The sequence below is a fragment of the Convolutriloba macropyga genome, chromosome 9 (assembly GCF_964194025.1).
Source record: "Convolutriloba macropyga chromosome 9, txConMacr16.3, whole genome shotgun sequence".
NCBI classification, from domain to species: domain Eukaryota; kingdom Metazoa; phylum Xenacoelomorpha; order Acoela; family Convolutidae; genus Convolutriloba; species Convolutriloba macropyga.
In genome coordinates this window covers 31,470,995-31,493,326 of record NC_134476.1, presented here as the reverse complement: position 1 = coordinate 31,493,326, position 22,332 = coordinate 31,470,995, and the positions used below count along the sequence as shown (strand labels likewise).

The following is a 22,332-nucleotide window of genomic DNA, read 5'->3' as shown; positions in this document are numbered from 1 at the left end:
ACAAGTATAAAATAATTAAGTACATTTTAATAAATGAGAACTAAATTATGGTACAACCGTACCACAGGTATATATACAGCTGATTTTTGAGCCTATGTTCATGCCCAAAATAAAATCACCATCTTGATCTAATATACAGACCTTTTCTGTAAATCTCTAAATTCTGCTGTAAAATATCATTTTTTGTTATTCTTTCATTTTGAGAAATTAATATTTCTACTTATTGAAAAATGCCTTTTATCCCGCTTGCGAAAACCCATAACCCAACAATTTCCGTGCTTATGCAAAACACTTTCCTCAAAAACTTCAATATGCACCATAACATATCTGTTTTCCGTTTGTTTCGCCAATTGTGTCGCTGTGGAGTTTAAAAGACGTTGAAAAGGTTGCAAAAATCTGTTATATTTGTATCATTTCTGTCATCGTATTAAAGTCCTTACGCAAGGGAATTTTGTTTTGGAATAGTTGATTGTGATACGTGATCAATAAAGAAATATTGGGATAAATTTTCGGATAAATAATGAAAAAATAACCAGTCTTTTTGCATCCCCCACTGTGTAATTTGTCGTCCTTAGAGATCATTGAATTTAGTCTTAATAAATTACCGGTATTGGATGCATTTTTTCTCCAGTTGTCAAGAAAATTAGTGCCATGACACCATTCCTATGGAAGATAAGCATGAAAATATTAAAAATTAAGCAAGATTTTTTCTGCCTATTTTATAAGTAAAGTTGAACTACTTAAATTGTGTTAATTTCAAAACTTCGTTGCATCAGTAATTTGAAAGTGCTGTTTGTGCATAATTTGATTTGTAAGTTTATGAAATGCATATTATATGCTGGTATATATATAACAGGTATGAGTGAGTGGGGGAGGCTAATGGACGTAAGGCGGGGGCAAACAGAAAAAATCCCAAAATTCGAAGAAAGTTAATTATTTTCTTCATAGAATTGAAGTTATTTATGCTGTCGAATAAAACATTAAATCGACTCTAGCAAGTTTCATTGACCGCATATATCCAATTGAAAAGTATCTTCAGAAAAAGATCCATTACAAGGTTTTTCTGGTTGTTGGCATTCCCGGGTCGAGAAAAAAATGCAAAAATGTGTAAGATAATATGTGAAATATAATATGTAAGATAATATGTAAATATGTAAGAAAAGTTAGTTTTTTCACCGCAAATTTCGTACGTAATTTTGCGGTGAAATGCGGTGAATGCGGTGAAACTATGTAAGTTCACCGCTAGACTAAGCGGATATCTTGCAAAATTTCACCACAATTCACCGCTAAAATATGTAATTTCACCGCCCTTACAAGGTTCCGAACCTCTCACCTCCTGCATGTCATCCACTTCTTCTTCGACAGCGCCATCTCTTACTAAATTCTATTATTTCTTGTTTGATTATAAATCGAATTCACACTACTTTCTGCAAAACATGCGCGGTGAATTTTTGTAAGATTTGCAATTTTTAGCGGTGAAATTACTTATTTTAGCGGTGAACTGTGGTGAATTTTTGTAAGTTCACCGCTTACTCTAGTGGTGAAATTACATAGAAGAAGGTGTCAAAAATGTAAGATTAAGGGGTAGTTTTAGTGGGAAGGCAAATCTAACAATTCCTCCCACACTCACCATTAATTTCACCGCATTCTTTGCTGATCTCAAACATCTTTAGCAATTTTTTCTAAGTGGTGAATTTATGTAAGTTCACCACAAAGTTGAGCGGTGAATTTATGTAATTTCACCGCATTCACCGCTTATCTTACATAATTTGGACACTTTTTTCGAAGCGGTGAATTTATGTAATTTCACCGCTAAATTCAGCGGTGAAATTATGTAATTTCAGCGCTACCAGGCGATAAAGTTTTTTCTCACCGGATTCACCGCCTGATTTATGTAACTTCACCGCATCCACCGCTTATCTTACATAATTTTGCGTTGAATGGCGGTGACACCTCGACCCGGGTTATTACTGTACGAGCAAGTCTTTTGTTTGAAAGCTGTTTATTTCTCACGCTTGTTTATCTTTTACGGAGGCCGCTATCGGCAAAATGCTTTTTACCGTTCGATAAAGCTCATCGGCTGGATTTTTTTTTTGATATAATCTATTTGTTGCAGCTATTCAGATAGTAATAAGTTTTATAATCTTTATTTTCAAATTCTCTAACTTTTTACATTATGAATGCTGGGCGTGTGTGAGTTTGTACAAGAGTGACTTTTTTTTCAAAAGTGAACGTTTCACTTCTTTTTGTTAGTTGATATTGGGAGTTTCCCAGTGACTGCAAAGTCCAGCGGAATCTGCTCAGAAGTTATCTTGGTGTTTCGGGCTTATGCATCTTTAAGTAAATATATATATATATATATATATATATATATATATATATATATATATATATATATATATATATAAATACCCGGGCCGAGGTTTCACCCCTATTCCACCCCTAATTAGCGGGGATTAGGGTGTAATCCGATTTCCACTGTTATTTATCGGGGAAAAGAGTGGAAGAGTGTAATTTTATAAAATTACCTTTTAATTACACTCTTTTGTCCACTCTTTTTACACTCTTTGTAGAGAGTGTAATTAAGGGTGGAATTATAATAGATTGCACTCTTTTTTCCACCCTTATATTAAGTATCAATTATTTTTACACTCTTACACCATTATTTTTAAGACAGTGTAAATTAAGTTTACGGATAAAAGATTACACTCTTATTTCCACCCTTATATTAAGTATCAATTATTTTTACACTCTTACACCCCTATTTTTAAGACAGTGTAATTTAAGGTGGATGGATAAAAGATTACACTCTTTTTTCCACCCTTATAAGTATCAATTATTTTTACACTCTTACACCCTTATTTTTAGGACAGTGTAAATTAAGGTGAACGGATATATGACCGAGCAAAAAATCGACCCCCCCCAACCTGGGTTTTTGAACTCTTGCTATAATTTACGTTCAATCTACCCGAAGCCGAATAATAAATAATGAAATATGAGAATTATCTTTCTACTCAGACATTGTTGAATGCTCATTTAAACGCCTATGGTGACAGGTTAGAAAACGCTGCACATGACTCACCACCCAGAATAAGTGCAGACAAAAAATAGCAAGCTCAAAAGGCAGTTGCGTTTGTGGCCAGGACTTAGGTGTTAACACGCTTATCTTTTTATTTCTCATCTTCAGTCGAAAGACCCGAAACCGAATAATAAATTGTGAAATATAGGAATTATCTTTCTACTCAGATACAGGAGAGAGCTATACGCTATTACAGAAAACTTATTCCATTCGGAGCCAAACGCTAATACTCGAGAAAAGTACGTTCCGAACAGAATAACACTTACTCGATACGGAAACGAATACTGCCCCTCAACCTTTCGGGATAACAATTACTTTAGTTGAAAATGGGAAAGTCAAATGAGCGTATGTTGCCCTGATCGAACGTCGTTTGATGACAACCAAAAAAAATTTTCTTCTATATTCCTTAAGCAACCGATTTTTTTGTGTCGTCCTCTGAGACAAAATTTTTGCAAAAAAGCATTGCACAAAGCAATGGAGGCTAATTGCTGAGCATTCTGCAAGCTGTTTTACGTTTTTGAAATCAAAAAGAACTCTTAACAGCATCTGCAAAGATTGAAATCTAACAAACCTTAAGCATTGATTTCAACATTTAGTACCCATTTTCAAGTCAAATTTTTTAAAAAGTTGATTGATTCTTTTCAGCTTCAAGTTGCATCAAAAAATTATGCATAAAAAAGTTTGCTGCTTTGTTCCTCTCATTTCCTTGATATAATTTCTTCAGTATACACGAACGTGGGAAGATTCTGTGTTGTGCACTTTATTAATAGAGCTGCTATGGAAGAATGGATAATTTATCCGGCTTAGACCAAATAGTAAGCTGCGTGATATACCATCACTACCAGTCAACGCAAAACAAACTATATTGTGCGTAAGTTGAAAAATATTTTGTATTAGGACTTTATGCACTTCTAAATATTACATTTGACTCAATTTGTGACTGAATTACATCGACTAGAATTCAGACGGCAAAAACACGTTCTTTCACGTACAAAACCCGTTATTAATTGATAATCTCTTGATCTTCTTGCAACTGAGAGCCGCTTTGTGAAAATTTTCCCGGAACTTCAAAAAAGAAGAAGCAGATTACTTCAGGTGAAAGAACAATAGACCTATAAGACCACTACAAAATAGCACAAAGCAGTGGCTCTAAAAAGGTGGACGCAGACTATGGGCCTTGTAAAGTCATTATTTGATGCTTAACGTTTAAATCGCTATTGTTTCTGTGATTCAGTAATGTTTCGGTAATTAAGGATTGAGAAAAATAAGAGTTAGATCTCTTGTACATCTCGGCTAATAGGAAAGTTAGTAATCACATCATTCTGAGCGTAAACTCGTTATTCTCCCCTACAGTCCATGAATTGGAAACTCTTCTCAGCAATGTGGGAATGAACAAAATTGGTGTACAACAAAGAAAATCAAGTTCAGCCGAAGAAAACGGCGTCTTTTTTCCAGCAGATTTTTTTGGTTTTTCTGGTCACATCGATTAAGATCAGAGATTCTAACAATCCAAAAGTTTTCTAATGTACTCAAAACAACATTACAAGTCAGAAAGATTTGGCTGGTGAACATAACTCCGCATGCAAGAGTCAACGACTGTTCTTGCCATTGTTAGCAGTTCAGCCTGATTCAACTGGAATTTTTTAAGCGTTTATATATTCATATCAACTTTCTCTAAATTTAAACTTTCAGTCCCTAAAATTTTAAATTGAGACTCTTAGCTTAAGCAGGTCTTATGCAAAAATCTGTGCCTTCGATTTGTTATATCTTTTATAAATTTATACTGGCTTACATAAAGTGACCCCAAAGTGTGCGTCATCTGTAATAGACCGGCCTAATTTGATAGCAAAGAATCAAGCGAGCATTCTTGTTGTAACTCTGCTCTTAACTCCCCTGGTTACGGACCGAAATAATTTTGGTGGCGTAGTCAAATTTATCAAATTGCATAACAACAGTTCAATTTGCGGTACGATCCTATTCTTTACAAGACAAATTAGCCGCACAGAAACTCTCAAAATCGAGTTTTTGATTTGAGCCATTGAATCCACACAATTGGGGCTTCAAATGATGAGCATATAAACCCACGCTATCAGGTATTATAAAACACATATTGTCCCCTCTCAATTTTGTGAGCGGTTTTTCAGCAATCGTAAGCTGTAATTTAGTTTTAACGTTTATTGTCTCTAGGTTTTTGTTTTTAGTTCTCTGCCTTTAGTTTCTGGTTGAACTGTTTCAGTGTTATTGTGGTGGGGTGTGAAAGAATCGACTCTGGTGACGAATGTGCTGACCATTCACAATATCTGTGTCGATATATATATATATATATATATATATATATATATATATATATATATATATATATATATATATAAAATTGTGACAATTCTTTAACATTCGCTTCATGCTTCAGTTAGAAGCTGACAGTTTCATGTCAACCTTGACCTTTTCTCCTAATGTGTTCCAGATGCAAGTGTGAGAGTGACGTACATAGCAAATGGGAAGAAACAGAAGAGAAGAAGAACTTCTACTAAGTTGGATGACGAACACCCTGTGTTCAATGAGTCATTCCACTTCTCAGTAGCTGAACACCAGATGAGGAGTGCCCTCTTCAAAATCACTGTCGAAAATGTAATTATCATTTTTGTAAATTTTAGGTTTTAGCACTTCATTTCCACTAAGTGACTATCTATCGTGAGTATGTGCCCCCCCCCCCCCCACACACACACACACACTCAAAAACAGTAAAATGCTCGAATACTGAAAGAATTGGAGTGGAAGTCCCCATAAACACAAAAATACCTAAAGTTCCTTGTTTGAGGATTTTAACTTATTTCAAAGAAAATCCCTGAATGCGTTTTGATAGCGCTTAATTTTTACATTCTTTTCAGCATAATTCAGCACAATCAACGTGTATAATTGCACAAATTTTTGCGCTGAAAATGTAACACCGAAGCTGAATTTATTCAGCACCTTTCACGCACCCATTTTGCTTAGAATGATATGTCGGAGGAGGCCGTCGAGCCACCTATGTCGACCCGCACTTCATTGGCTAAAATGGCTTTCGGCTGTGTGAGCATCGGGGCCAAGTGCAACCCTGGAGTCGCAACTCACCATTGGAACGAAATGCTGAAAGTGCATAGAAGACCAGTTGCACAGTGGCATGTTCTGAAATGATCGCAAAGCCGACAATCGATACCTTCAATTTATTTCAGTTGGTCATTGTCGGAGAGAATGCGTTGTTTTTTATGTATGCAGTTTAGCGAACTCAGTTTCTATCCATTAATTAATAAACTATATATGTTATATAATTATGTGGATGGCTAGTCAACTAATTAATCAAATTGGTGTTCAAAATTGTTTTAAACGTCTTTCTTGACTTTGAAGTTAATTCCTTTGAAAAGTAACTTTGAATGTCCTGTTTTCGTTTTTTTTTATTATCGCGACATTTCACGAGGCGTCGATTGACTTTATATTTTATAATGATTTCAGATTAGCATAAAGCATTTTACAGTCCTGTAAATTCCAAATTAATAAGACATCATTCAAGATTGAGTCACGCTGAAACTACAATATTCTCTTTTTTGTAGAGTCTCATATTAGCAGCATATGGAGAGTTTTTTTGGTTGAACGTAGTTGTTTTAATGCTTTTAGTGATCTTTCGAACGATTTGATAGATTTGAATTTTGATGTGTTTGTTAAAAAAAGGTTGATTTTTCCAGATATCAGTTTTGGTTTTTCTCACGTAGTTTTTTCCTCTGTAATCATTTCAAAATGGCTAGCAGAAATAATTTGTAATCACATTTTGTTTATTGAATGGTTGGCTGAAGGCTTCAGGTAATGTCTACTTCGAGTCCGTTTCACATTATTCTGGTTTTCTTGATGTATTTTTTACCATGAAGTGACTCTCACTTCAAGTTTATACTGGACAGTCTTCACTGTAATAAATGATTTGTGTTTTTTTCAGGTTTGTCCTGGTTTCGTTTCCCTAATTGTGTTCATACAAAAAGGAATTGATTGGGTCACTAAGTCGAGCAGCAGAATTTATTGAACTCTTTACAAAAAATGCTGTCAATAAACGACTTTTTTTCAAGATTTTTGTCAATGACTATTTTGGAGTTAAAACTTGTGATGACAGGTTTTCAGACATTTTATAGGTTTTGAGTACATTGTTTGTCTCTTTTGATGTTAGTTTTAATCTGTTAATCTTTTAAAAATTATGCGTCTTAACGAAGAATTTTATCTTTGCTTAGTAAGTAGGTGGATCGCGCCTTAGTGAATTTCTACTTCGCATCGGTTTTCAGTTTCGGTTATGTTTTTTAAAGATCTGCCCTAGTCGAGAGAGGATGTTAATCTTGCAAGATCTTGAAAGATTCTTGCAAAATACTGTTAATCTTGCAAGATCTTGCAAAAGGATGTTAATCTTGCAAGATCTTGCAAGAGGATGTTAATCTTGCAAGATCTTGCAAGATGCTTTCAAGATTAACATCCTCTTGCAAGATCTTGCAAGATTAACATCGAAAATCCTCCTTTATTGAATCGCTCTATGATGTTGCCGTTTTTTGACGAGTTTTGTGAACAAAATAGCTTTTAATGACTCTGACTAGTTTGTTAGGCCCTGACAAACGTCATATCAAAGCCTCCCGTGGCATCCATCTGAAATTTTTTTACTGTTTTACCTGACTTTTTTTCAAGAAAAACGCTCTTTCTCTGACTCCAAGCACATAGAACTACCACAACGGTAGATATTTCTTCACACATTTCATTTTGTACAAGCCCGGGTCTTGCTCGATTACTTTTTCAGTAATGAACCATCAAGTTTCAATTATGAGTTACGAAAATTACAGAGTTCTGATCATGACCGTCTAAGATGTCTCTTTACCTCTCAATCTGCCATTAGGCTGAACAGGATACTTTAATTCACTGCATGTTCTATCGACACAATGCGTCATAACATGCATTTTATTTGAGCAGTATGGTTGAATTTCTGCACTCATCAAGCGTAGGATTCGTTTTAAATATGCGTAGGATGTGTAGTATGAAATCTACAAAAATATTAACAGTTCATGCCTTGCAAAAACAGCGCGTCTCTGATGGTTGCTTTCAGTTTATGGCGGGTAATTCTTTGTGAGTCAAACTCAATCTCCGCAAAATATGGTTATTGCGTCAACATTAGTCAATTAGTCACCTGTATTAACACATCAAACAATTTTATCAAACATAAAACAATATGAATAGAGACACGCAGTCTGTACTGTAAAGCTGCATGTTCTTTTCTTTCGAGATTCATGTCCTCAGAATTGCACGCTGAAAATCCCTCTGTAAGAATGAGAACTGCACTCCCCTTCCATTCAGTTGGAACCACATGAAGTTGACTTCAGGAGGATGCCAGCTGCAGGCACGTCACGGGACCGCACTGACCTGCGTTGATCAGCCTGTTTGATGAAAAGGGGTGGTCAGAAATTCCATAAGAATGAATGTCATCGAGATTGAAGCAAATGAAACATAAATTTTAACAAACGAAAAAGTATTGAAGGTCATATTGAAGGAGGAGGGGGAGAGATTTCGTTGGGAATCGTTTAGGAGATGGTGCTACAGAGAGTTGGAACTTTCTCAAATTCTTAAATTTGCGTTTGCTCTAAAATTTCACTTTGCTACAGAAAGTTGGGATAAGAGCGGATTGGGGGATTAGCGGTACTAATTAGAGCAGGTGGGGTTGGGAGGACTAGTGATACGAATGAAGGTGGGATTGTCAGTTTGATTCAGGTGCGTTTCAGGTGGGATCGTTATCCATGTCTTCAGTAAACTGCTTTAACTCGGTTTTGTTATACTTAGCTCAGTTTTTGACGCATGGAGATCTCATGAAAACGATATTTGAGCTTTCATGTTCGTTATTCGAAAATTTCATTTTCTTTAACTCGTTTGCTAATAAAACATAATAATCAAAAAACAAAAAAAAAATGATTCCCAGAAGACTATAATGGCACGAAAGTTTGCCATGTTCAATTTGAAATCCGGCTTTCAGTAGATTTTACATACTGAAAGACTCAAATACGATTCAAATACAATGAAAATGAGCTACTGTAAGTTCAAATACTGTGATTCATGTCTGGAAATGTCTGTGATCCCAATCTGAGTTGTCTATTTTGTTCAAATGAATTTTGAGGTCATATTGGAGTATTGAGTTTTGGTCACGCCGATACCAGACGTGAACCGAAAAAGCGAACGTTTTTGCGGCACAATTTTTCCTCACACTAAATTTACAGTTGATTGAGCATTCGGTGTTTGAAGAAAATTTCGCTTAATCGCTCGTGATGTTTTGTTCGCGTACGGCAATTTTACTATAATCTGTTTCTTTTGTTCCTGAAAGGATTTCGGTTCTATTCTGTTTTGTCTCCCACAGCTTAGTGGGCTTATATCTTTTGTGCCCCCAGGCGCACGTGATACTTTTTACATAGAAACGTGCTATAAAACAAAATATAAACAGTAACTGGTTGGCATAAAAAACGCTGCGGGTGGGACAGGATAGTTGCGAATTTTTTGGAATGTTTTTCCGAGTGCATTCTAGGTTTAGTTTTCTTGTTCAGTCGTTGAAAACTCTTTGATTTGTAGGCCAGGATTTGTCCGGCTTTGTTCAATGATATCTTTGTTTGAGACAAATGACTGAGTATGTTTAATATCATTGCGGAACTAGTTCCTTTTTGCTTCAGGGTACTCCCATTGAGTTTTACCCTTTTAACACCACTCTAATTTGATTGCCTATATAAATGGCACTTTTAACTTAAGATTCTAAATAACGGATAAAGAAAAGATTGATCGGTCAAACAATAATAGATGGCGGGGTAAACTGAATCGGGGTAAAAAGGATTTGAGTCGATAATACCCAACTATCCATTTGGCAAAAATGTAGCCCATGAGTAGATTGGTGCCTCCATTCCAGACATGATATCCTTCCATAAATACAATTGAAGGATTAGGGTTCAATTTAAACTCTTCTAAATTTTTGGAGTGAAGAAAATATACATTTTACTATTCATTTCATTTTTGCTGCAGCAGATGGCTCCAAAAGAGCGCAAATGTAATGCAAGGATGGCAATTCTGAATTAACTATGTCTTTGGAATCGAGTTCGAATTAAGTCTTTCCATAATCCCAACTTTGGCGCATTCATGACTAACTATTTTTAGCAATAGGCGTCTTGGCAGGGTTTTTTGTGTGCCTACTTTTGACGGATTGTCTGTTGGCATTCAAAATCTCATTAAGTATATCGAAAGACATGAATTGGGTAAACTAAGCTTTAAGTGCAGAAAGTTTCAAGACAAAATTCAGAATGTGGAATAAAAAGAACAAGGAGTCTTTTTAATAAGTGAGGGCCTTTTATTGTCGGACAACTGCAATTAATGAGCTGGCTGTCACAAAGAAATTTCCCAAAATAACTAAAAAAAATAGCTGAGTGATTTTCAATGAGAAATGCTTGATGAAAATTGTTATTACTGTATTATCCAACAAAGCATCGTTAGAAAACTGAGCTTAAAAAATAACGTTTGAAGCGATTGCCTTCCTTATCGTTAAACTGAATACGTCGAAACCTGAGGAGACCAAATTATACGTCACTTTTTCTCTTTTTCGGGCAAAAAATTATGGGAAAATTCAACTAATTACTTTCATTCCAATTAGACTACCAAAAATTACCATTCATCTAGAATCGCGAGTTTTTCGACTCGAGTGAGTAAGTTTTAGAGATACCATCATAAGCATAAAACCCCTCTGCAGTCTGGTAGACCTAGCAGAATGGGAAAGTTTTATTCTTCTATCAGATAAATCTGTTTTCAACAAATCAGTTCATTTTTTGGGTATTTGGAAGGGTGTAAATTGTGTTTACTGCAATGACGAAACCGAGTTTTATAATCGTTTCACCATTTCATACTGCTTTCAACTTTTCGAAACCCTTTAAAGAGTGCGCGGGTATTTTTGAAAGAACGGCTGCGCAACACGGTTTGTAATTAAGGAAACAAGCAAAAACTAGATCTGGTTACAGCAATTTACAATTACAGAGCCAACTCATGTTTGCAACACAATAATGAGCGTCAAAGAAAGTCTGTTAAGAGTATTAAAACCATTGATAATTCAATGTCAAATTTGACAACCTTGGCAAGGTTTTTAGTGTGCCGTCTTTTAGTGAAACGTCTGTTGACATTCAAAATCTCTTCAAGTACATCAAAAAACGCGAAATGAGAACTTTAAGCTTTAAGAGCAATAAGCTTCAAGGCAAAATTTAGAAAGAGCATATAGAAAGAATAAGGACTCTTTGTAATGCGTGATTGGCTCTAATTGTTGGACAAATGCAATTAATGACCTTGGCTGTCAGAGAGAAAAATCCCATAATAGCAAGAAAAAGCTGATTGATTTTCAATGAGAAATATTTGATAAAAAATGTTTTTACAGTATTATCCAACAAAGCATCGTTCAAACACTGAGCTAAAAAGCGACAATTGAAACAATTGCCTTCTTTATCGTTAAACTGAATTGTTCAAGAATTGAAGAGACAAAATATTACGTCACTTTTTTCTTTTTCAGAAATTCTTTGGAAAATACAACAAACTAGTTTCATTCCAACTGACCACCGGATTTATCATTAATTTAGAATCTCGGGTTTCGCAACTCAAGCGATTAAGAGCTAAAGATAATATCATAATTTTAAAACACTTCTGCAGTCTGATAAGCTTAACAGAATGTTTTTGAATTTTTGATCTCCTATCAGATAAACCTATCTTTATTAAATGAAACCATTCTTTGGGTATTTGGAAGGATGTAGAGTGTGTTTACTCCAATTACAAAACCGAGTTTTACAATCGTTTCATCGTTTCATGCTGATTGCAATTTTCAAAAACCGTCTAAAGGCTAGGTCGGTATAATTGAAAGAACGGCACTGTAAACACGCTGTGTCATCAAGGAAACAAGCTTAAGCTAGGTCTGCTTACAATAATAAAAAATTGCAGAGTCAACCCATTTTTGCAAGACTAAAATGGGCGTATAAAAAATCTGTTAAGAGTATTAGTATCGTTGATGATTCAAATTCTTGAGCAATTAGGCAATGGATACAACCAAATTTTCAATAATGAGGCAGACTTGGCGTTATTGAAAAACCAGGCAAGGTAGAGATAGCCCCATATTCACAACAAATGATCTCCGTTATCGAGATTGTACAACTAAAGTTGGGAAAGAGTCTAATGACAACACTAATGCGCATAGTACTTGATTGTACAAACTGTTCTGTTTGTACATGTGATTACAAAAACGACAGAGTATTTTCCAATCGTTGTTCTAAACTATTCCAAGATTCATTTCTGCAGTAGTAACTGGAGAATCAGACGTAGACGCAAAAGGTACAAAAAACAGGTCCTACTTTTGTTTTGGGACGTGCAGTGAACAAGATGACATGATGATAACCTTAGCTCTCAACTTCAAACACTTGAGAAAAAGCAAGTATCATTGCCTGGTGCAATTTTTGGTTGAATGATAATGAATGATAATGATCACCTAGAATGCCAATTTCTCTCAGGGAACAAACAACTCGAAATCAAAAAAGAATGCAGCGAAGAAGGGGCGGACGCTTAGAGCCCAATACGCAATATTTTTTTTCTTCATGGCAAACACATAAAGGGGAATTTTTTACTATCTGTAATAAAAAAAACAGTTAAACTTTTGCCAAACAAATTCTCAGAACTTATGTCTTTTTTGAAGTTTTGGGAAACTTTTATTCAACATCAATGCAACGAAAAGTCAAACTCATATCAAATGTTATTTCAATATTGACAGCCACGAGAAAAACTAATATAAAATAGGACTTTAATTAAAAGGTCTGATTTTAATTTTGAAGAAAAATTTAATATTAGAATCAGCGTGTTTTGAAGGGTTTTGATGTCAAGTGTCCTCTGGTACGGAAAAAAAAATCTCCGCTGTCCACTTCTAACTTTTTCTATCAACTCTAACATAAGCTCTTCGACAAGACCTTGACCCGGGACCTAACTCAGGAACGCTACAATTTTTCTAAATTAAGTAAAATAGGCTGAAAAGAATGTAAAAAGCGACGGAATAAAAAATTTTTACTATTTGTATATTAAGATTAGAAACTACAAACTTAATATCAGAATTCCAGCTTTAGCGTTGTTTACGTCACAATTTTTTTTCACCTGTAAAGGATAGTTGAAGCAAATCTGGCTTGCCATATCTAGGACAACACACTTCCTGACTTTTCATATCGATCAGTCTGTGTCAAAAGTATTTCTGACAGAAATGAAAATTCAAGCATCCAAATCAAAACAAATGATTTTTGGTATCAAGATAGTACAACTAAAGTTGGAACACTACGTAGCCTAACATTTGATTGTACAAACTCTTTGTGCAAGTGATTAAAAAAACAAACCACTGTTCTAAATAATTTCAGGATTCAATTCTGTAGTATTAACTGGAGAATCAGCTGGCGACAGAAAAACATAAACATATCTTTTGTTTTTGGTCGTGCGGTAAAAATGATGTTATAATGATCACCTTACCTCTCAACTAAAGATATTAGAGAGAAGACAACTATCCTTGCGTTGTGCAAAACCTGATTGAATGATAATGTTCACCTTGAATGCTATTTTCACTCAGGTTACATACAAATTGTAATCAAGAATATGAAAGGTTCCAAAGAAGGAGAGAAGGAGGGACGGGCGTTTTGAGCACAGTGACTCAATAAATCTCTCTACTTCACAGCAACCACAAATTGGACACTTCATTTATTTCTGTAATCAGAGAAAGGAACAGTTAGTTTTGTTTTCTGCACCGAATGCATTCACAGAACATTTTTTTTTGAAAACTGTGGAAACCTCTATTCCGCAACCTTGCAATGAAAGTTCAAACTGGTATCAAATGTGGTTTTAATATTGATGGCCACGAGAAAAACAATTATGAATTAAGTTTTTTATCAACTTGTTTGACATGAATTTAATACGTTTTGAGCCAACAAGAGTAACACAATTTCGAAGATAAAGTTATCTCGGAAAACTTGTCCTGGTAGCAAAACAGATTATTTTTTCGTGAACTGCGCTCAAAAATAAATTTAACTTTTTTCAGACAATAGACTATTCTTAATGAAAGAAAAACGTATGACTTTGCTTTTTCAACTTCTTAGAATTTAACATTAGCTTAGAATATTGACACTGGATGATATCTAAACGTGTGGATTAAGTATCAGTAGTCGTTGAGAGTTTTTGATGTCAAGTGTCCTCCGGTAAGAAAACAATTCCGAAACAAAATCAATGATACTGTCTTTGAAGCTCTTGACCACTTGAAATAAAATGAAGTAAGTTTTTGAAGCAACTGGATCTGCGGAGCGAAACAAAGAGTTTTAATCAAGGTGAAGATAGCCCAGCTAAATTGATATCTATTTAATCAATCTCTTGTTTGTGTGGAACACGCAGTTTCCTTAATCTGATGCTATATAACTTAGACAACCTAGGCTATAGATTCTAGTTAGCCCAAATTGATTATATAATCAGCACTTTCATTCATGCTGTGTAGGAACAGTCTGCTTTGAAATGCAAATTATTTTCAACTATTGACAACCATGTGTAATTTTTGGAAGTTTTCATGAAATAACAGTTACGATTAGTTCAAAAATTGAAGCGTGGATTTGCAGAAAAAAAATCTGATTAGATTTTGTTTTTTTTATAGTTCATTGCTGAAACGTTATCTATTAATTGAACGCAACAATACAGTATTTTTTATGTATTTTTCTATATTCCAAGTATTTAATAGCAAAGTAATAATTTTTTCTCGTATTATGAAAGTGAGAAGAGGTGCGAGGTGTCAGCACTAAAAGTTGCAAATTAATGTATGATCTGCGGTGAGAACAGCAAATGTTTCTACGAAATGCTGTCTTGAGCGTTGAATGCTTTTCAACTCAAGCGATTAAGTTTGCATCAATGACAAAACCGAGTTTTATAATCGTTTCATTGTTTCATACTGTTTGCAAATTTCGGAGCCCTTTAAAGGGTTGGTCGGTATTTTTGAAAGAACGGCTGCGCAAGCACGATTTTAAATAGGGATAAAAGCTAAAATCAGATCTGGTTACAGCAATTTAATTTCAATAAATCAAATAATTATTTGGGTAATTGGAAAGGTGTAAACTGTGTTTACTCCAACGACAAAACCGAGTTTTTTAATCTTTTCATCGTTTCATACTGCTTGAAAGTTTTCGAAAACCTTTAGAGTGTAGGCCGGTATGATTGAAAGAACGGCTGCGCAAACACGATTTGCAATTAAGGAAATAAACTAAAACTAAATCTGGTTACAGCACTTAACAATAGCAGAGTCAACCATTTTTGCAACACAAAAATGAGCGTGTAGGAAAATTTGTTAGGCGTATTAAAACCGTTGATAACTTAAAATCTTGAGCAATTAGGCAATGGATACAACCAAATTTTCAATAATGAGGCAGACTTTGCGTTATTGAAAAACCAGGCAAGGTAGAGATAGCCCCATATTCAAAACAAATGATCTGCGTTATCAATATGGTACAATAAAAGTTGGAAAAGAGCCTAATCACAACACTAGTCCGCTCTTTATTTTATTCTACAAACTGTTTGTACATGTGATTACAAAACTGACAGATTAATTTTCCAATCATTGTTCTAAACTATTCCAAGATGTATTTCTGCACTAGTAAATGAAGAATCAGCTGCAGACGGGACAAAAGCAATGCAGGCCTTTTTTGTTTTTGGACGTGCATTGAAAAAGATGTCATAATGATAAACTTAGCTCTTAACAGCAGACTCTAGAGAAAGAAATTATCATTCCGTTGTGCATGATCTGGTTGAATGATAATGATCACCTAGAATGCTTGTCTATCTCAGGGAACAAGCGACTCGTAATCAAAAAAGAATACCAAGAAGGAGGGGCGGAAGCTTTGAGCCCAATGACTCAATAATTCTCTCCACATCATTGTGAACACATAAAGGAGAATTTTTCTTATTTCTTTAAGAAGGAGAAAAAAACAGTTAAACTTTGCATCGTATACCAAACGCATTCACAGAACTCATGCGTTTTTTTGAAATTTTGGGAAACCCCTATTTAGCATCAATGCAATAAAATTCAAACTCTTACCAAATGTGATTTTAATATTGATAGTCACGATAAAAATGATTAAGAATAAGGACTTTAATCAGCGTCATTGACTTGAAATTCAAAAATATTTGATAATGAAAATCCGTAAGCTTTGAGGGTTTTTGATGTCAACTGTCCTCTGTTATCAAAAAAATCCGACTATCCACTTCTAACAGATTCTACCAATACTAACATTAGCTTTTTCCCAAAACTTTGACCCAGGATCTACTTCAGGAACTTTTCTGAAATAAGTAAAATAGGTCCAAAACAATGTAAACACCGACGGAATAAAACTATTTTACAACTTTAGATAAAGAATAGAAATTAAAAGCTTAATACCCGAATTTCAAATTTAGTGTTGGATACCACACAAACTTTCCCCACCTATTTGGGCTAATTGAGGTGAATCTGACTCGCCATATCTAGGACAACACACTTTCTGACTCTTCATATTGATCTGTCTATGTCCAAGGTTTCTCTGACAAAAAGGAGAATTGAAGCGTCAAATTCAAAACAAGCAATTTTTGGTATCAAGGAGAGACAACTAAAGTTGGAAAAAAGCTTAATGACAACACTACTCCACTTAATACCTGACAAATTGTTTGTACATGTTATTGCAAAAATGACAGTGTAATTTTCCAATCATTTTTGAAAACTATTTCAGGATTCATTTCTGTAGTAGTAACTGGAGAATCAGCAGGAGACGGGAAAATACAAAAAAAACAGGTATCTTTTGTTTTTGGACGTGCAGTGAACAGGATGACATAATGATAACCTTTGCTCTCAACTTCAAACCTCAGAGAAAAGACAACTATCATTGCGTTATGAAAGATCTGGTTGAGTGATAATGATCACTTAGAATACCAATTTCTCTCAGGGAACAAACAAATTGTAAAAAAAGCAAAATAATAGTTTTCTCGTATTATGCAAATGAGAAGAGATGCGAGGTGTCAGCGCTAAAATTGCAAAGAAGGATAAGATCTGAGGTGAAAACAGTGATTGGTTCTAAGAATTGCGGTCTTGAGCGCTGAAAGCGGTCAAAGCTCTGAAAACAAAAATTTCGCAGCTAAAATTGCAAATCTTGAAAAATGCACCACTAAAAAACCGCAAATCATACAAAATTGACCGCTTTCACCGCATTCATCGCTACAAGATGAGGGCTCTTTGCGGCGAAAAACTTTTTTATCACCGCTATTCACGTCAATTCTCACCTTAACTTTTGAACAAGGCTTTGACCCGGGATCTACCTCAGGAGAGATACAATATTTCTAAAATAGGCAGAAAACATTGAAGACATTGAATAAAACTGTATTTTCGAAGAATAGAAACTACAAATAAAATATCCGCGTTTCAACTTTAAGTTGGTTACGTCACAGACTTTTTCCACCTGTTTGGGCTAACTGAGGCAGATCTGGTTCTCCACATCTGAGACAGCACACTTTCTGACCCTTCATCTCGATCAGTCTGGGTCCAAGGTACTTCTGACAGAAAGGACACTTGAAGCACTCGGCATGTATTGAATGGCCAAACACGTAGTGCACTTTACCTAAACACTGATTCCCATCCGGACAAGTTATAAACAATCACATGACACCCAATGTAACCTTAGCGAACCCTGCAACTCCTGGACAAAGTCCCCAGCCCCACGGATAACGACCGGTCCATCTCATCGGACCCCAGTTGGTCGCCTGAAAGGGTACGGATTTTTTCCTCCACCCCACCGCGAAGAAAGGGTGACAGGGGCTAAAATGTGGTCCTCTTTACGTATTGCATTTCATTCTCTCTTTACTTGCTCGGAAAATTTTTGGTCTAGAGCATGCGCTTATGAGAAAGATTAGCCTAAGTAAAATTACAGAAAATTGGTTTTAGTTTTTTAAGAGATGACCTAGTCAAGACTTCGACTGGTGAAAAGACGTTTCGAATAAGGATTTATAAAAAAGTGGGAGGATTTTCCGGGTCTTTCCCATTATAGCGCCCCATGAAATTATTGCCCCCCATTATGGTGTAATTATCATGATTGGAGGGGCTATAGGTTATCTGACCACTAAGCTGGGGGGGGGGGGGTCTATAATGAGAAAGAACCGATTTTCCAATAAGTTAATACAAACAAAAGTCCTCACGGACGGGTCTAGCGTGGCTTTTTGGGTCTTTCCCATTATAGCGGCCCCAGCTTAGTGGTCATATAACCCATAGCCCCTGTCCCCAATCATAGTATTTATACCATAATGGGGGCTAGAGTTTCATTTCATTGCGGGGGGGGGGGGGGGCTAAAATAGGAATGACCAGGTCTTTTCACGCCAATTTTTGACTTAGCATGGCCTTTTCATAGTTCGGGGTCTAAACGAGGGTGTCGAAAAAGGTGCGTCCTTATTAAAGTTTCATGTTCATTGCGGGGGGGGGGGGGGGGCTAAAATAGGAATGACCAGGTCTTTTCACGCCAATTTTTGACTTAGCATGGCCTTTTCATAGTTCGGGGTCTAGACGAGGGTGTCGAAAAAGGTGCGTCCTTATTAAAGTTACTCCAGCATTAACATTAGTTTGGATACTTGGCTCAAAATTGCAAAAGAGCAACGAGTAATGAGATGGTAAGAGACGTACCTCCCCCGATGGGATGCTTGCAGTTGTAGCAGAACTGGTTGTCAGTCCTCACATCCCAGTTGGGTCTCCTCCACCCCTGACACCTGGTGTCCACGTGTATAGGGGCACACCCAGAGTGGTACAGACTCTTTCCATCCGAAGACTTGGTCATTGCACCTGAAAATATAAGAAAAACAGCAACGTTAAATTTAATGAATCTAATCGACTTTGATGTTGGTGTTTAAAGTTTTTTTGGCCACATCAGCGATCTTGAAGGTTTTTGGTAGCCGGTTCGAATGTAAGAAAAGACTTCTTTTTTTGAAGGGGGGTGATATGTTAGTGGGGGAGGAGGGACGAAAAATGTGGAAGTGTGGGACCTCCTTACCATAGACAGTGGTCTTGCATTTGGAACACCTTCTGGGTTCGGTCTGTGAGGTACACTGTTTGCACATAAGCACCCCATCCGATGTCTCGTAGAAGGGCACCCCTGCAAGGAAACTTCTGCAGTTTGCACAGTGGAAACACTTCACATGGTATGCTTGCTCTGGTTCTCCACTCGGTCTGGTAGCAATCTTGGATTCAGTGCGAACGTCGATGTTCTGAAAGCAGAACATTTGATTAATAGCTGCGAAGCGACAGAATTCAAGGCTAAAATGTCATTTTTAGGATTTTTGTGCCCATAAATGTTGATATTTTTCGCGTTTTTTGTCATTTTTTGAACTTCTTGTAGGAGCAGTTTAAAATTGAGGATTTTAAAAGTTGTTAAAGGTCTTTTTCAAGACATCGTTACTTTTTAAGACTATTTTAAGAGCTACATGGCCTGGCACTTCAAACACAAATACGCAAATTTGTAACAATTTTCACAATTTTTCCCATGTTTTTTGAAAATTTTTGTCATTTTTTATTATTTTCAGCCCTAGGTGTCAAGATCCTCCTCTAGATTTTGCTCATAGGTTACTGCATAGTTTCTCCTGCTAAACAAATGTTTTTCAATATATTAAAATCACGAATTTCAGGATATATTTTTTAAAACATGTAATTTTTTCCAAGTTTTTGAAAATTTTTTGTCACTTATTACGTTTTTCCAACCTCAAGGGCCATAGAATCGCCTCTAGGATTTGATTTTAGTTTACTGCTTCGCTGCTTTATTTCTGTTGGTAATGAACTAGATTTCAACTTCTTAATGACACGAATTTTTGCAACATTTTGATAAAACTTTTCAAGTTATGTTAAAATATATGTCTTTTGATGTTTTTTGCATCAGTGGCCAGGCAACTTCCTCCAGGGTTTGAGAGTATGTTAATGCATGATTGCTAAAGGCTAAGGTCAGTGGAATGCTTTTCTTCTTTTAATATCACGAGTTTAACTAAATTTTGATAAAGTTTGTTTTTTTTCCAAATATTCCGAATCTTATAATCTAATAAGTTCTAAATTTATCAATCTTTATGAGCCAGTGAGACTAATTAGCGCTTAAAATAAAGTTACTGGATAATCTCTAGAGACAATCAAATGGTTTTGAAGATATTAACATCACGAAATTGGACAAGATTTTGTTAAAATTTGCAATTGCTTATAAATTTGTGGGTCATTCCCATTATAGCCCCCCGCCAGCTTAGTAGTCAGATAACCTATAACCCCAATCATGGCAAATATACCAGAATGGGGGTTATATTTTAGTGGGGGGCTATAATGGGAAAGACCCAAATTTTTTGAGACTTTTGTCATTTTCTGAGTTCAACGCTGATCTTTGCTGGCCAATAAAACATTTTTGATTCCGGCAGATGGCTCACTTGAAAGTACTCCACAGACAAAGAATTGGTTTGTACACTTTTTTAAATATAGGAACGTTCTTTAATTTTTGCACTTATCAGTTTTTTTTGAAACATTTGTCATAATTCTTGAGTATATCTACCTCATTTGGATAATAAATCTTTCTAGGCTTGTGCTTTCATTAACAAGTACAACAGTTTTTTTTCGCATTTGGCGTTCAGGGTAAAAACTTCAAGACTTTTAGCAATAATTACTTTTCGTTTGTTTGATTATTTTAGTTTCCCATGTATTTTTTGTCTTTTTGCCTGGAATTGTTCTATTGATCTTCTGGTCTGGTACACTAGTTCTCAGTTCTTCATTCACTTCTTTGGATTTTATCTCAGGATTTGCTTTATCTTGCTATTTTTTTTTATTCGTCATCTCGATCGAAGATTCGGATCTCCCTGTTTTGGACCCCCCAATGTTTTTACGCCCCCCAGTTACAAATTATATGTTGTTTTTTTTTTAGCCCGTAATTATGTAAGAAAATACCACGTGCTCCTGGGGGGGGGGGGGGTGTTAAAAAAATACTCTCACTAAGGTGAGGGGGGGGGGGGCAAACAGAATAGATCCAATGATTCTTGCGACCTGACTTCTTGGAATTGACTTTTCAATTTCAATAATTTCTACTGTAAAAAATTTGTCATCTGACGTCATTTGACGTCATTTGTTCTGCATTTAGGTCAATTGGGTGACTTACCTCACTAAAGAAAATGACTTCTTAACTCACTTAATGAATTTTAATTTTTATGAACATTTACCAGTTAAATATCGTTAGTGAGCATCTAGCTAGTGCCAAACGTATATGCCAAACGTTTTGAAAAAACTCTATTAGGGTTTTTTTTACTTAGAGAGTATATGTGTCTCGTAAAAATGGCAGTCCCAAAAAGTGTAGTGCTCTATTCATAGACTCGTGGTCAATTTTTCAATCTTATTTTTTTAGTTGTTTCAATTTATGGAAGGTCACAAGCTTCTACAAAGTCTATTTTCCGGCAATCTGCCGTCTATGTTTATTGATTTAAAAATGAGATATTCTATGTGTATGCCCCACCCATGTGTTTCTTTTATAGTACCCACCTCCCTGAGCTTTATTCGCTCCGGCAATAAGTGCTACAGATGCCACATAAGGGGACGTTTTTCGGGATTCAACTACCCCATAGCCCACCCCAAACCCTTCGGTTCTCTAAGATCTATTGGCTCTGACCATTACAGTCCTATAAATTTTTTTGTTCACTAAACTGCGGTGAATGGAGAGAGGGGGAATTAAGGAGGGTGGATAGAGATCATGCTCTGATCCGGACTCAAGTTTTGGATGCTTACTCTATTGCAAGCCAGACAGGACGACATTCTTCAGTGTTTACTCTAGAAAATGCTTTGTTCTTGGTTGTACAGATTGCGTTGTTGACTTCTCCACAATTAGTTCCAAAAATGATTTTTCATCTCCCCTCATTTCTGCACGTGGCAATTAAAGATCCATTGTCTTAAGTGTACGTGGGTAGAATTTCTAGTTTCATAGTATATAAAGATAAGGATTCTAGCCTACGCCACCCTCTGTTTAATAGACATATCATAATTTGTATTCAACTTACGCACACGTGAAATTTTTGTTTTTACCGTTGTAGCATATGTAGTTACTCCCATTTACAGTAAATAACAAAAAAAGGGAAGATGCTATAAAGTGAATGACCCAATGCCGCTGTATGGAAGTAAGATCAGGTTGATT

General features: G+C 35.8%; 2 protein-coding genes across 3 annotated transcripts in view; one reads left to right on the top strand and one right to left on the bottom strand.

The window, feature by feature from the left end:
* The window catches only part of LOC142345338 (synaptotagmin 1-like), an 83,665-nt gene extending 77,156 nt beyond the window's left edge, over positions 1 to 6,509 (top strand). For both annotated transcript variants that reach the window (XM_075397346.1, XM_075397345.1), the window contains exons 6-7: positions 5,544 to 5,707; positions 6,074 to 6,509. In XM_075397346.1, the coding sequence (XP_075253461.1) occupies positions 5,544 to 5,707; positions 6,074 to 6,253 (344 nt within the window). In that variant the 3' untranslated portion in view covers positions 6,254 to 6,509. The remainder of the gene's footprint in view (positions 1 to 5,543; positions 5,708 to 6,073) is intronic.
* An 11,007-nt stretch (positions 6,510 to 17,516) lies between these two features.
* LOC142345337 (four and a half LIM domains protein 2-like) lies at positions 17,517 to 22,043 on the bottom strand. The gene is made up of 4 exons (XM_075397344.1): positions 21,930 to 22,043; positions 19,186 to 19,399; positions 18,822 to 18,977; positions 17,517 to 17,769 (listed from the first exon to the last, which is right to left on the bottom strand). The coding sequence occupies exons 1-4, from the start codon at positions 21,954 to 21,956 to the stop codon at positions 17,594 to 17,596; spliced, it is 573 nt and encodes a 190-aa protein (XP_075253459.1). The 5' UTR covers positions 21,957 to 22,043; the 3' UTR covers positions 17,517 to 17,593.
* Positions 22,044 to 22,332: the final 289 nt, after the last annotated feature.

What these genes read in the sequence shown, in the direction of transcription:
- LOC142345337 (XM_075397344.1), bottom strand. Translation starts at nt 21,956, where the DNA reads ATGTCGTCCTGTCTGGCTTGCAATAGA. An exon ending in ATGCAAGACCACTGTCTATG is followed by an intron (nt 18,978 to 19,185) that starts GTAAGGAGGTCC and finishes TTATATTTTCAG; the next exon opens with GTGCAATGACCAAGTCTTCG. An exon ending in CAAGCATCCCATCGGGGGAG is followed by an intron (nt 17,770 to 18,821) that starts GTACGTCTCTTA and finishes ATCAGTGTTTAG; the next exon opens with GTAAAGTGCACTACGTGTTT.